Below are 15765 nucleotides of genomic sequence, written 5' to 3'. Positions count from 1 at the left end.
GATATTCGCATGCATATTCAAAGCCTCAGGACTAGTACTAAACCTTGAAGGATTAGATTTTTTTTTTCTTTTTTGACTGCCCCCAAGGCATATGCAAGTTCACAGGCCAGGGATGGAATCTCAGCCAGAGCTGGGACCTATGCCATAGCTGCAGCAAAACCAGATCCTAACGCATTGTGCTGAGCTGGGGATTGAACCAGCACCTCCAGAGACAAGCAGGATCATTAATCTATTGTGTCACAACAGGAATTACAGGATTAGATGTTTTATACAGATTATTACAGAAAACAAAAAAGGGAAAACTGCTTAACATTCTGAAGCTAATATAACCTTGCTTATAAAACCAGATAAAGATATGATAAGTAATTCTGAGTTCCCGTTGTGGCTCAGCAGTAATGAACCCAACTAGTATCCATGAAGACTCGAGTTCAATCCCTGGCATCACTCAGTGGATTAAGGATCCGGTGTTACTGTGAGCTTCAGTGTAGGTCGAAGATGTGGCTTGGATCCCACATTGCTGTGGCTGTATTGTAGGCCAGCAGCTAAAGCTCCAATTTGACCCCGAGCCTGGGAACTTCCATATGCCTCGGATGCAGCCCTAAAAAGAACCTCTCCTCCCCCACAAAAAAAGAAAAGGTAATTCATCAAAGAATAGACTAAGGCGTTCCTGTTGTGGCAAACCAGAAATGAACCTGACTAGTAACCATGAGGTTGCAGGTTTGATCCCTGGCCTTGCTTAGTGGGTTAAGGATCCAGTGCTCCCATGAGCTGTGGTGCACGTCTCAGATCCTGTGTTGTTATGGCGGTGGTGTAGGCCAGCAGTTGTAGCTCCAATTAGACCCCTAGCCTGGGAACCTCCATATGCCTTAGGTCCAGCCCTAAAAAGCAAAAGAAAAAAAGAATAGATTAAAAATTCTGAATTAGGAGTTCTCGTCGTGGCTCAGTGGTTAACAAAGCTGACCGGGAACCATGAGGTTGTGGGTTTGGTCCCTGGCCTTGCTCAGTGGGTTAATGATCCGGCGTTGCCATGAGCTGTGGTGTAGGTCGCAGACATGGCTTGGATGCCACGTTGCTGTGGCTGTGGCATAGGCTGGCAGCTACAGCTCTGATTTGACCCCTAGCCTGGAAATCTTCATATGCCGCAGGAGCGGCTCAAGAAAAGGCAAAAAGACAAAAATAAGAAATAAAAAATAATAAATAAAAATTCTGAATTAAGAAATAGGTAATCTAATCCAAGAATGTAGTAAAAAAATAGTAATTAAGGAAGTTTAGCTCAAGAATTCAAGAATGATATACCATAAGATAATCTACCAATATAGTAAAACAGTAAAAGAGAACAACTATAGAATTATCTCACAGATAAAGAATAGCACTTGATAAAGTTCAATATTTATGATTAGATGTCTAGAAAAATAAGAATGGAACTCTTAATCTGATAAAGGCCGCATATCCAGAACCTATACCAAAATCCATCAGAATAACTGAGGAATTTCAGGGGCAACTCACCCCGGGAAAGCCATACCTATTGCCCCTGCTTCCTCTGCAGACTAGAGAACTGGCCAGAAAAGAGACATAGTTAATACATCATTAGGAAGATATAATGTATAAGAACTGGCAAAAGGAGATCAAACCGTGAATATCTGCAAACAATACTGATCACCTACATAAAAAACCCAATGGAGGAGTTCCCGTCGTGGCTCCGTGGTTAGCGAATCTGACTAGGCACTATAAGGTTTCGGGTTTGATCCCTGGCCTTGCTCAGTGGGTTAAGGATCTGGCATTGCTGTGAGCTGTGGGGTAAGTTGCAGACATGGCTCAGATCCCGTGTTGCTGTGTCTCTGGCGTTGGCCTGGGGCTACAGCTCTGTTTAGACCCCTAGCCTGGGAACCTCCATATGCCTCGGAAGCAGCCCTAGAAAAGGCAAAAAGACAGAACAAAAAAAAGAAACAAAAAACAAAAACCAAAACAAAAAAAACAAAACAAAACCAAATGGGATCAACAATTATAATCAGTATGAGCGCTCAGCAAGAATGCTGGATATAAGAACATTTTACAAAAACCAAGTGTCCCCCTACACCATAAAGGAGACAAAAAAAGGCATCATTCACAATAGGAATTATTAACGTATGTAGAAGTTAGCAAATACTTAAGATCTTTACAAAGAAAATTTCCTATCTTGTAAGACTTAAAAAAATTACAGGGTAGATATTTTCACAGTAAAGACATCGAATCTCTTCAAGTTAAATCTATAAATTCAATGCCATCCCAATAAAAAATCCAGCTGGACTTTTTTTTTTGGGCTGTTCCCACAGCATGCGGGAGTTCTTGGGTCAGCAAGAGAATTCAGGCCACAGCAGTAAAACTGGATCCTTAACCCACTGAGTCACCAAGGAACTCCCTCCAGTTGGATTTTTAAAAAGGAACTGATACTGCTCCTAAAATACCTATAGAAGAATTACAGTCCACAAATAGCCAAGCCAATTTTTTTTTGCTTTGCATTTTAGGGCCACACCCGCGGCATATGGAGGTTCCCGGGAGCTGATCGGAGCTGTTGCTGCTGGCCTACACCGCACCTGCAACCTATACCACAGCTCATGGCAATGCCAGATCCTTAACCCACTGAGCAAGGCCAGGGATTGAACCTGCAACCTCATTGTTCCTAGTCGGATTCGTTCCTGTTGCACCACAATGGGAACTCCAGCCAAGCCAATTTTAAAAAAAGAATAAAGGAGATGAGGGGGAAACTTACCTTCTATGTGTTGGAATATATTATAAAGCCATATAAATTAAAAGTCTGTTCCTTGGCAACTCACGCACAAGGAAGAGAATTCAATGTTCAGAAATAAATAAGTGTATCACTATATAGTAATATTAGAACCACAAAGCAATGTGGAAAGAATGGACTGTTCACTAGATAATACTGAGAAATCTGCTCATGACATGGGAGAAAAAGAAGCTGGGCCATTTAACCACCCTTCATACATAGAAGAGGATCTGGTGGTCACTAAACACAAGCTATAAAAAAGCAAACATAAGGAAAATACTGGTGAATATTTTTGAAGAGAAAAATATCAAGGCCCAAAATTCTAACCAATATCATGAAAAATTCAGAGTTGAATACAATAAAATATTTTTTAAAATAACAGATTCTGTCTGAAGGATGCTATGAAAAATGTTAACAGGAAACTAACTAGAGGAAGATAACTGCAATGTCTAAAACTTGTTATACAAAGAACTCTGAGTGGTGAGGATGGACAAGAAGGACATGAAACTCCAAAGAAAAACAAGCAAAGGTTGTCACTCGATACATGATGGAAGGCACAAGACTGAAGGACCTAAGGGATCCCAAGTATTTATCCTAAGTAGCTGACACGTGCAAATGAAAACAACAGCAGACTGAACCAGAGGGGGACCTAATCAAATGGGGATGAGATCTGGGCCAGGTCGATATGGGAAAGGGGGTGAGGGTGGGCCTGACCATAAGAAAGGCAATAATAGAAACGTGGTGCTGCAAACTGCAGCATCCCATGAAGCTGTTAGGAGCAACAGAACGATGTTCATAGAGTGACATGGACAGATTTAAAACAGAACTGAATGAAAAGAGGAACAGAATACAGTTCACACAGAGCATAATATCAGTATTTAATTTAAAACACAATATACCAGGAGTTCCCATTGTGGTGCAGCAGGAACAATCCAATTAGTATCCATGAGGAGGCAGATTTGACCCCTGGCCTTGTTCAGTGGGTTAAGGATATGGCATTTCCATGAGCTATGGCGTAGGTCACAGATGCAGCTCAGACCTGGTGTGGATGTGGCTGTGGTGTAGGCCAGCAGCTACAGCTTTGATTCAATCCCTAGCCTGGGAACTTCCATGTGCTGCTGGTGTGGCTCTAAAAAAAAAAGCAAAAAAAAAAAAAAAAAAAAAAAACCACACAAAAAAACCCCCAAACAACAGAATACACCAACCAACACAATATACTTTATAAAAACTCAACATATGGGAGAAGAGATATCAAATACATTAGAACAAGATCCTGTCACTGGGCTGGCAGAGAAAGGGAAAGGGGAGTGAAAAATCAGAAACAGCAGAAGAGAAGAAATAAATTAAACCAAAAGACCCTGCAAGGACTGCTTCTGCTGTGCTCTGAGCTAATTAGTCCACAATCTGCCCTAAGGGTCCAATTCAAAAGTTAAAGAGAAAAGAAACCAGAGAATCCTTAGCATACTAAATCAGCTTTAACTACTTTATGCTCATTTGTCAAGGTTCAGGTACAGTGAACAGGGCCAGGTCACAGACTTCAGCTTCTGGGGTTAGCTGCACAGCTGTAACCATGGGAAAACCACTGTAACCAGGCCTTTATTTATCTTCCACATGAGAACTATAGGAGTAGATATTCTAATGTCCAAGGTTGTTCCCAGCTCTTTTTAGAGTCTACCAATTCATATTTTTTTCAATAAAAATTGAAAAAGCCAGAGTTCTCGTTGTGGCTCAGCAGAAACGAATCCGACTAGGAACAATGAGGTTTCGGGTTCAATCCCTGGCTTTACTCAGCAGGTTAAGGATCCGGCATTGTCGTGAGCTGTGGTGTAGGTCACAGACTCAGCTCGGATCTGGCTTTGCTGTGGCTGTGGTGTAGGCTGACGGCTATAGCTCTGATTAGACCCCTAGCCTGGGAACTTCCATATGCCGTGGGTGAGGCCCTGGAAAGACAAAAGACCAAAAAAAAAAACAAAAACAAAAAAACAAAAACAAAAAAAGCAGACATTCAAATTTAAAATTAAATTGTATAGATTAGGAGTTCCCGTAGTGGCTCAGCGGTTAACGAATCTGACTAGTACCTGTGAGGACACAGGTTCAATCCCTGGCCTTGCTCAGTGGGTTAAGGATTCGGCGTTGCCGTGAGCTATGGTGTAGGTCGCAGACATGGTTCAGATCCTGTGTTGCTGTGGCTGTGGTGTAGGCCAGCAGCTACAGCTCTAATTCAACCCCTACTCTGGGAACTTCCATATGCTTCGGGGGCGGCCCTAAAAAGCAAAAAGTCACATAAATAAAAATTAAATTGTATAGATCAAATTAAATTTCATAAATCTTTTTTTCTTTTCATCTAGTCACTGACTTTAGCAAAGCCAATTCTTTGCTAATAAAAATAACAACCATTTAGGACTAACAAAGTTCTCAGAACTATTTAAAAAAGACCAAAACTGCATTGTTAATGCTTTGCAACATTACTTCTATAGAGCTACTTCTTAGGCACTAAAGAAGAAAGATTTACTAGTCGTTTAACAAAAGGGTTTGTTTTATAAGGATGACAGAGCTTACCAATATCTTAAATCACATGGTACTGACTCTCAAAGCTTGCTCTCCTTCCAGAGAATTTTTCTATTAGAAAATGATGCAGGAGTTCCCGTCGTGGCGCAATGGTTAACGAATCCAACTAAGAACCATGAGGTTGCGGGTTCGGTCCCTGCCCTTGCTCAGTGGGTTAACGATCCGGCATTGCAGTGAGCTGTGGTGTAGACTGCAGACGCGGCTCGGATCCCCAGTTGCTGTAGCTCTGGCGTAGGCCGGAGGCTACATCTCCGATTCGACCCCTAGCCTGGGAACCTCCATATGCCTCGGGAGCGGCCCTAGAAATGGCAAAAAAGACAAAAAAAAAAAAAAAAAGGAAAAAAGAAAATGATGCAAAGGAGTTCCTACGGTAGATCAGCAGGTTAGGGACTCAATGTAGTCTCTGTAAGGATGCAGGTTTGATCCCTGGCCTCAGTGGATTGCGGATCCGGTGTTTCCACAAGCTGTGGCATAGGTAACAGATGTGGCTTGGATCCAGTGTTGACATGGTTGTGGTGTAGACCTCACCTAAAGCTCCAATTTGACCTCTATCCTGGGAACTTGCATATGCCACAGGTGCAGCCATAAAAGAAAAAGAAAATGAAAATGACGGTAGCATCCAAGAACAGAGTACCTTTCCAGCTGACTCGAGATGCTGGTTTTCTGCTTTGATCTTGTTCTTCTAATGGTGTCCTGTCCACCTGAATCCCAGAGTCCTCTCTGCTCAAGGGCTGTGGATCATCTTCGTCTTCACTTTCTTCAGACCAGTTCTGATTAAAAGAAGGAAATACAGGAGTTCCCACTGTGGCTCAGAGGTAAGGGACCCAACTAGTATTCATGAGGATGTGGGTTCGATCCCTGGCCTCGCTCAGTGGGTTAAGGATCCAGCATTACCGTGAACTATGGTGTAGGTCACACACATGGTTCAGATCTGGCATTGTTGTGGCTGTGGCATAGGCCAGCAACTGGAGCTCCGATTTGTCTCCTAACCTGGGAACTACCACGTGCTGCAGGTGCAGTCCTAAAAAGAAAAAAAAAAAAAAAAAGAAGGAAATACACCTTACCTCTAGAGCACCTAACGACTGGAGCTATTTAGATTAAAAGATTAAGAAAATTCCACAAGAAAAGCAAAAACTATACCAAATGAAACTTTTTCCTACATGACTTGAAAGTTAGTATTTATTACAGGATGGAATTAGTTTTGGTGGCAAAATCTCAAGATTTATAGCTCCTTAGGGGATACTTATATTCATTTTGTTCAACTTTCTAGTACCTACATTTTGGTGCAAAATCTTATTCATTCTTCCATAATAAACTACTCTAATTTGGTACACATTGTTCTGTTTTAGTTAAGTTGCTATAGGGCAGAAAGATCCATAAAAATCATCTGTATCGCTTGGCATATATTTATATTTTTCATAGCAAAATGGCTGTCACTTACTGGTGTGTCTACGTTTGGGCCAAGGTCAATTTCTTCACCTTCCATCAAATATTTTCCCCAGTCAAAATCATCTTTCTTCTCTAAAATATAATAGAAGAATCTCATCAGCTTTATCAAAAACATGTAGGAGAAACTCTGAAATTATAGTAAAAAATCTAACAATGCACAAAATAAAATACACTTGGGAAATAAGAGATCAAAAATACTGAAACACTCCATAAACTGACATTCTATAACACAGTTAACATTTTTTCATCCTCAAAAATAATTTTTCTTGGAGTTCCCATCGTAGCTCATCGGAATCGAATCCGACTAGAAACCATGAGGTTGTAGATTCAATCCCCGGCTTCACTTAGTTGGTTAAGGATCCTGCATTGCCGTAAGCTATGGTGTGGGTCATAGGCTCAGCTCAGATCTCGTGCTGCTGTGGCTGTGGTGAAGGCCAGCAGCTACAGCTCTGATTCGAATCCTAGCCTGGGAACCTCGATATGCCACAATGCTGCCCTAAAAAGGACAAAAAAAAAAAAAAAAAAAAAAAAAAAAGGAGTTCCTGTTGTGGTGCAGTGGAAACGAATCCAACGAGGAACCATGAGGTTCGAGTTCCATCCCTGGCCTTCCTCAGTGTGTTAAGGATTCAGAGTTGCCATGAGCTGTGGTGTAGGTCACAGATGCAGCTGGGATCTGGCATTGCTGTGGCTGTGGTATAGGCTGGCAGCTACAGCTCCAATTCGAGCCCTAGCCTGGGAACCTCCATATGCCTTGGGTTCGGCCTTAAAAAGACAAAAAAAAAAAAAAAAAGAAATTTTCTCTTTCATAGAACTGAAAGTAGTTTAACTTACTAAGTCAGAATTTATATTGTAAATGAAATGAAAATCACAACTGCATTCAAGGCAACAGAAATATTTCAGTTTCAAGACTTTTTACAACTTTTTATTTAGTAACGTACCCACTTCTTTATTTCTTGGTGTTTCCACGTAATTGCTGTTTGAAGGAGAATCAGACAGACATAGAAGAAGTGACAGTATGGAATAATGGGCATCTGTCTTTAAAACAAGAAATGAAAAACATGATTCACAGAGGTTGGTAAGAGCTTTCTAAACTTGTTCAAGAAAAGATAACCTCATGACAGTTAGGTCCTCAGTTTTTCCCCCCTGGTTTGAGAAAACATAAATCATACCTAAAAAAAAACCACAATCTCAATCTCTAAACTTGTTTTTATAGTTCAAACATGTACAGATAAGGAACCTGTCAAATAATGTATTACCTGAATCATATACAATAATTGTTAGACAAACCTAAATTGAAGGACAAGCTACCAAATAATTAGCCTGCTCTCTTCAATAATGTCAAGGTCAACAAAAGAAAGGGTGGGGAGTTCCCTTTGTGGCTCAGTGGGTTAAGAATACGACTAGCATCCAAGAGGATGCGGGTTTAATCCCTGGCCTCACCCCAGGATCCGGCATTGTCGTGAGCGATAGTGTAGGTTGCAGATGTGGCTTGGATCCCATGTTGCTGTGGCTGTGGCGTAGGGGATCCAATTCAACCTCTAGCCTAGGAACTTCCATATGCCGCAAGTGCGGCCCTAAAAAAAATTTAAAAATTTAAAAATTAAGGAGTTCCTGTTGTGGTGCAGTGGTTAACGAATCCGACTAGGAACCATGAGGTTGCGGGTTCGGTCCCTGCCCTTGCTCAGTGGGTTAACGATCCGAATCCGACTAGGAACCATGAGGTTGCGGGTTCGGTCCCTGCCCTTGCTCAGTGGGTTAACGATCCGGCGTTGCAGTGAGCTGTGGTGTAGATTGCAGACACGGCTCGGATCCCCAGTTGCTGTGGCTCTGGAGTAGGCTTACAGCAACAGCTCCAATTAGACCCCTATCCTGGGAATCTCCATATGCCACGGGAGCAGCCCAAGAAATGGCAAAAAGACAAAATAAATAAATAAATAATAAAAAGATACCAAATGTTGCTATGGTATGGGCTGGTAGCTGCATCTCTGATTCAATCCCTAGCCTGGGAACTTCCATATTCCACAGGGGCAGCCCTAAAAAAGCGAAATAAATAAATAAATAATTTAAAATAAATTATAAAAACTGCCAAAAAATACAAGTACTCCAAATATGCTGAAAGTCATAAACTATGCATGGAAAGATGAGATGAATTAAATTCAAGGATGGTAAGGGCAATCTCATGCAAGCCTTCCCTTTCAAATGTTCTATAGTACTGTATATGGTATTTATAATTACAATTAAATAACTATTCAATAACTACTTGGGCAGTGATGACCATCTCTTGTTTATTCTGTATTCCTACCACCCAGTGATGTTAGGGACACAGCAGATACTCGGTAGACTTTCCTGGGCATGATAAGCCAATACATCACTAATAAGACCACATGCACCTGCCCTTCTGTGAATAATCTCTCCACTTGGAAATGCCTTAAATTCTCTTATTCCCCAGAGAAAGGTGGTCTAAAATGTAAATACCCGAAGAAAATAATTCTCAATACATAAATTATTTAGTAGTAGTAATTGCTAATGTCAATTGTTTACTTTGGAAGGACTCTGTACACCAGAAAACAGGTGAATATAACCAGTGAAAGAGAACCACACACAGTAAAAGACCTCCCTGCTTTGCCAGGGACCAGAACTGCTACCCTGTAGCTGTGTGGAGATGCCCCAAAGCAGCACATGGTCCTGCGAAGAGGACCTGGTTGATGCTATTCCTCTACCCCTGCACTTCTTTATTTCACTAAAATCTATAAGGGAGCTTGACACCTAGAGGACTCATTAATTGAAGTAATCACTGAACTAAAAATTAGCACTAATGGCCAAAACCTAATCTATCAATCAGCTAATATGATGCTTTCACCAAAGTCACTAAATGTATTGAAGAAAAAGAAGATGGGCGAGTTCCCATCATGGCTCAGTGGTTAACGAACCTGACTAGCATCCATGAGGACATGGGTTTGATCCCTGGCCTCACTCAGTGGGTTAAGGATCAGGCATTGCCATGAGCTGTGGTATAAGTAGCAGGCACAGCTCAGATCCTGCGTTGATCTGGCTGTGGTGTAGGCCAGCGGCTATAGCTCTGTTTCTACCCCTAGCCTGGGAATCTCCATATGCCACAGGTACTGGGAATGAATGGAAAGAAAGAAAGAGAAAAAAAAGAAAGAAAAAAATTCTGTGAATCCTTCCAACATATCATTAAGCCTAAGAGACCCATGACTAAATATGGAAGTGCTCAGAACAGCACCTGACATCTATATAGATAGTTATTACTGCCAAGTGCCATTTAAAAGTTTTAAGACAGCCAGACAGTGCTATTATTTGTGCCAGTCTCTGATCTCAATGTCCATAATAGGTTGGGGCTAAGATGATTAAATAAGAACATACTTCTTTCATCACAAGCCTGAGGCACACTGATTTGATGGCAACACAAGTCAACTTCCACGAGAATCTGGTTCTCTTCAGTGGATAATAATACTAAAATAGAATGACTGTTAAATGTGAATAGAAACAGGCTGACGATAATCAGATTGGAAACAGTAAAATACAACCAAGATCTCACAATACAGCATACCTTTATTTCCTTTATACTTGGAAGAGATGCATTTAGAAATTCATCAGTTAATCTCTTCCAACTAGCAGCTTTGCTGAGATCAGAATGAATGATGAATTTTTCATAAATTCTAAAATGTTAAAAAAAATCACCTGATTAATTATAAAGTTATACCAATAAAAAGGTCTATAAGAAAATATATTTGAGTATGCATACATATATATATAAACTGACATACCCTTCTATTGTCTTTTCTACTTTATGACTGTTGACATCTAAGAAACGATGAAATCTGAAAGAGAAGATGTAATCCTTCCATCAATCTTGTCATATATAGCTAAGGAGACTAGTCCCACAGCCTTCTACATCACCCCAGACAACCTATACCCACCTATGGTTCCAGTGAATGCACCTCTTTCCCTGTATGACCTCCATCATTCATGCAACCACTGAATCTGAGAGACTGTTCAAGCACCCTTTCTACAGGACACAGGTTGTCCTGAGCTCCCCAACTCTGTCCTCTGGCTCCTTTGTCTTCCTATAATGCCCTGTGTCTAAGTCCAGCATAGCACACTCTATCACAGGGATTCTTTATCTTTTTATGCCATGACGAAGGCCAGTAAATTCTAGAGATCCCTTCTTAAGACAATGCTTTTAAATCATAAAATGAAATACAAAGGAAACTGGGCATACTGAAATACTGTGGAGAAATATTTTTTAAAGTTTGTGATATAGTAAGAAACATTTTTTTTAAAGTGTTAAGTAACAAGATCTAGCAGTGGGTTCATAATATGTAACGGTAACAGTACTAAATATTTAGAAATATCTGTAATAACTACAATATGACAGTACATGATTTTTACTGGTGACACAGTCACACATTAGCTATTTCTTACTGCTTGTTGCTTTCATAGTTAAAGGAAATGCTTTTAGTTAGAGGTTAGTATAATTAGCATAAGAAAAAACATCCAAATCCATTAACACATGAATTCCATCTTCAGGCTCTCAGGTTATTAAGTGCTATTCTAGGGAGTTCCCATTGTGGCATAACAGAAAAGACTCCAACTAGTATCCATGAAGATATGAGTTTGATCCCTGGCCTCGCTCAGTGGGTCAGGGATTTGGCACTGCTGTGAGCTGTGGTGTAGGCCGGTGGCTATAGCTCTGGTTCAACCCCTAGCCTGAGAACTTCCATATGCTGTGGATGAGGCCCTAAAAAGCAAAACAAACAAACAAAATCCTATTCTACATCATATATAATTTTTGCCTGTCTTACTTAAGGATAAATCTCTATTTCACCTATCTATGAATTTCTAGGGCCTAGAATGTGGCCACTATTTTTTAAAAAGCAAACATGAATTGTTCATTTTTCTGATGGATTAAATCATCATGGAATTATTGTATAGCTCATTTACCCTTGTTTTCCATCTTTTAGTACCAAAGCCACACAATCTGTACTTAAAAGAAGTAAATTAAACCACTAAATAACATATTTAACTCTAACCCAGTAAATGGCTGAATGGAAAACCACTTTACCTATTATAATTTAGTTTCTCAATGTATAAAAGTAGATAGTAACTTCTAATGTCTCTAAAACTAAAATGATGTCCATTTGCCTACTGTCATTTAGAAATGTTAATATAAAAATTATTTGGGATATCGCATTTAAATGTCTCTCTTATCTGACCTCTTCAGGAACTGTTATCTTTATAAGCTACATTTAAGAACTGAGTATTTTATTTCAGAAACTTGGCAGGCTTTTAGACTCATTGTCTATTCTTATTATAAACCAAGGAGGAACTTTATGTATGATCATTAATGTTGATAATCAAGATTACAGATTTTGAAACATTGTTTACTATTCAAGATTTCTGAAATTAAACAAATATTAACTAACATTTTTAATAATTTCATTACAAGTAATGATCACAGCAGTATCATCTAATTTACATCTTCTATAACGAAAAATGGGAGCTCAGACCTCACCAAAGTATCTAAAGTGGAAAATCTTTAAAAATTAATTGCATGGGAGTTCCCATCATGACGCAGTGGAAACGACGAATGGGTCTAGGAACCATGAGGCTGCGGGTTTGATCCCTGGCCTCTGTCAGTGGGTTAAGGATCCCGCGATGCTGTGAGCTGTGGTGTAGGTTGCAGATCTGGCTCGGATATAGCCTTGCTGTGGCTGTGGCTGTGGCCTAGGCCGGCGGCTACAGATCCGATTAGACCTCTAGCCTGGGAAGCTCCATATGCCCAGGGTGCAGGCCAAAAAAGACAAAAAAATAAATAAATATAAAATAAAAATTAATTACATGAAAAACTGTATTAGATGTTGCATTAGGTGGCACGGAGTACTCTATGCCAAGAAATGTTCTAGGTGCTGGGAGAAGAAATGAACGTAACAGACGAAAATCCCTACTCCTGTGAAATTTGCTTTCTGCCTGCAGGTGGGGGAGTAGGGTGGAGAAGACAATACACAACAGATAAGTTATCCAATGTGTTAGGCTATGCATTTTGGAAAAAGCAAAAGGAGAGCAGGGTAAGAGAAATCTGGAGTGGCCCAAGCAGGGAGAGGGGGTCAGTGAGAATACAGTTTTTAAAAAAGTGTGGCCATTATTTTGCTCAAAACCTTCACTCACACACCCATTCAAAAATTAGGTTTGATGTGCTGTGTTCCGTGCTAAATGCAGTGGGCGGAGCAGGGTACAGGGCAGACAGACCGATTCCCTAGGAGCACGCTTCTAAAACAGGAAGACGACCACCAACAACCCACAACCCACTGTTCGTGCTTGCGTGTGTCACTGCGTCGGGGACCCAGAAGGCACCGAGGGCGCCAAGCTGCTGGAGTAGCAGGGCGCGCGGGGGTTCCGCCGGTCTGTTCATGCGCCCTACACCTCGCCAGACACCCTCCCATCCCTGGTGCCGCGCCCACACCTGAAGTTGGACCAGGCAAAGTGCAGAGCGAGCTGGAAGTTGGGGTCCGCCTCGTCCTGCACGCCCGACACAAGGCGAATGAGCTCGCGCACATCGCGTTCTTGCTGTGGGTCCAACCGGGTCCAGGACGGCGCAGGGGACGCCATACCGCCCGCGCTCCCGCCACTCTCCGCGAGGTTGCGTCCGCTTTCGCGAGAATTCGAGCTAACTCGGAGAGGTGCCGCCGCTCTCGCGAGAGTTCTCGCTGCCGGCGCTTTGAGTCTCGGCTCAGGTTCTTTTTGGTGGCTTGGGTTGTGCGTTTTCCCGTCTCACCTGGGGAAATCTAGGAACGTCCTCAAAGGGTTAGCCATTATTATTTGTTATATTAATGCTAACCTCTGACTAACCTTGGTTGATGGTGTATCTTCTGATGTTCTGAAAGCAGCCACTTCTTCAGGGTATCTGTTTGCACCTGTATTTGCAGATCCCATGACCCGTTAGTTGTCCATCCTTCTCCAACCTTCCATTTCTCCAGCTATCTTTCAGTTCCGTTTTGCTTGCATAGGCCACACTACATGGCCCACATTACAGCACGTGTAAGGAAAGCGAGTTGTCCCACGTACAGGCTGAGTGCTGTGCCTCCTGCTCTCGCCAGTGACACCGGGTGGCCCAAGGAGGACTTGATAAACCCCGTAGGCTGCAGGTAGAGGTAATGGGCCTCTTTGCTGTTGTTTGTAATTAAAACTATACTTTTAAACTGTTTCTGTTAAGTTTTGCTAATAACTATTCCAAGACTTGTTACATAGAACTCTAATTTTTTTTTTTTTTTTTTGGATTTACTAGGTTTTCATGTGGTTTATTACGTTGCATTACTGTAGTAAAAGATAGTGGATTCACCACTTAGTCTCTTTGGGCTGCTATAACAAAATACCATAGACTGGGTGGCTTATAAACAACGGAAACTTATTTCTCATAGTTCTGGAGGCTGGAATTTGAGATCAGAGTGCCAGTATGGTTGGGTGAGGACCCTCTTCCCGGATGCAGGCCTCTGGTTGTGAAATATGGTGAAAGGGGCAAGGGAACGCACTGGGGCCTTTTTTTATGAGGGCACTCATTCCAGTCCATTCTTGAAGGCTCCACTCTCCTTTTCCCTTTTTTCTTTTTTTTGGCCATGCCTATGGCATATAAAAGTTCTCAGGCCAGGAGCAGTGACCCAAGCCCCTGCAGTGACAACATGGGATCCTTAACCTGCTCCGCCACAAGAGAACTCCTCCACTCTCCTTTTCTAGTCACCTCCCAAAGGCCGACACCTCCCAAATACCATCATTTTGGGCATTGGGATTTCAAGTTATGAATTTTGGGCGCACACAAACATCCAGACTATAGCAACTACCCAAAATATAGACTGCCCACGACTGCACAAATCCCACAAGAAGTGGGAAATTATAATCATAGCAGTAGAAATGATTCTATACAAGAGAATTTTCTTTCTTTTTTTTTTTGTTTTTTTGTTTTTTTTTTTTGTTTGTTTTGTTTTTAGGGCCGCACTCATGGCATATGGAAGTTCCCAGGCTAGGGGTTAAATAGGACCTGTAGCCGCTGTCCTACGCCACAGCCACAGCAACGGGGGATCTGAGCCATGTCTGCACACTCACCACAGCTCACAGCAGTGGCAGATCCTTAACCCACTGAGCAAGACCAGGGATTGAACCTGAGTCTTCGTGGATACTGGTCGGATTCCTTTCCACTGCACCACAATGGGACATCCTATAGAAGGGAATTTATACTCTCTGGGCAGTCTTTTCTACTCCAGTCACAATTATCATCTGTATGTTTATAAATCAAATTTGTGTACGCAGCTCACATTTTTTCTCATCATTCCAAATCTATAATTGCTTATTTTACATCTCAAAAAAATTAGTTACATACACACTTAACATGTGTCTTCTCCACCTCTCTATCCTGTCAGTTGGCCTTGACCTCAGGAGGGAGGCAGAAAACTTTCCACAGGGCACTCCCAATGACTTGGAGCCAGGAAGGACTAAGCCACTCTCCCATGTCCCCCTGGCTGGCCTGAGCCAAGGTCTCCTTTCTGAAAGAGGAGCTTGAAAAATTTTCCACAGGCACCTCTGATGACTGAGCCCCGTTGAAAATACCATTGGGTCCCAGGTATCCTCTGTAGGCTTCTGAGGCTGGTCACCCACCCTGTAGAGGACATGGAAACATTTTTGGAAAGAACATACAAAGACAGTGTGGCAAACAGTCTGGGCGCACTACCACATGTCGTTTGCTGGCCTAGGCCAGTGCAGCCTTCCAGAATGGCCCCCGGATAACTTTTCTGGACGTGCAGGCAAAAGACCAGACCTCATACAAAACTGCAGCCGGGTTAAGGGTACCCTTCCCATCTTCCTTGTCCAGCCTGTTGCCATGCCCCCTTTGGAGGGACTTAGAACTATTTAAAGGGATCAGTTGTGCCACACATGCAACAGAGACAATCTAAGAATGCCCACTATGGATCTAC

At 41.8% G+C, this 15765-nt stretch overlaps 1 protein-coding gene across 4 annotated transcripts in view; it reads right to left on the bottom strand.

The window, feature by feature from the left end:
- Positions 1-13444, bottom strand: part of TUBGCP5 (tubulin gamma complex associated protein 5) — a 46571-nt gene extending 33127 nt beyond the window's left edge. The window contains exons 1-6 of one of the 4 annotated variants that reach the window (XM_021075115.1): positions 13266-13444; positions 10570-10623; positions 10353-10461; positions 7720-7816; positions 6774-6853; positions 5967-6102 (exon numbers count right to left, since the gene is read on the bottom strand). In XM_021075115.1, the coding sequence (XP_020930774.1) occupies positions 5967-6102; positions 6774-6853; positions 7720-7816; positions 10353-10461; positions 10570-10623; positions 13266-13411 (622 nt within the window). In that variant the 5' untranslated portion in view covers positions 13412-13444. The remainder of the gene's footprint in view (positions 1-5966; positions 6103-6773; positions 6854-7719; positions 7817-10352; positions 10462-10569; positions 10624-13265) is intronic. The other 3 variants (XM_021075113.1, XM_021075116.1, XM_021075114.1) reach the window with 3 other exon arrangements.

Source organism: Sus scrofa, chromosome 15 (genome assembly GCF_000003025.6).
Source record: "Sus scrofa isolate TJ Tabasco breed Duroc chromosome 15, Sscrofa11.1, whole genome shotgun sequence".
NCBI lineage: Eukaryota > Metazoa > Chordata > Mammalia > Artiodactyla > Suidae > Sus > Sus scrofa.
Note: the sequence above shows the minus strand (reverse complement) of the source record. Positions and strands in the feature narration are given on the sequence as shown.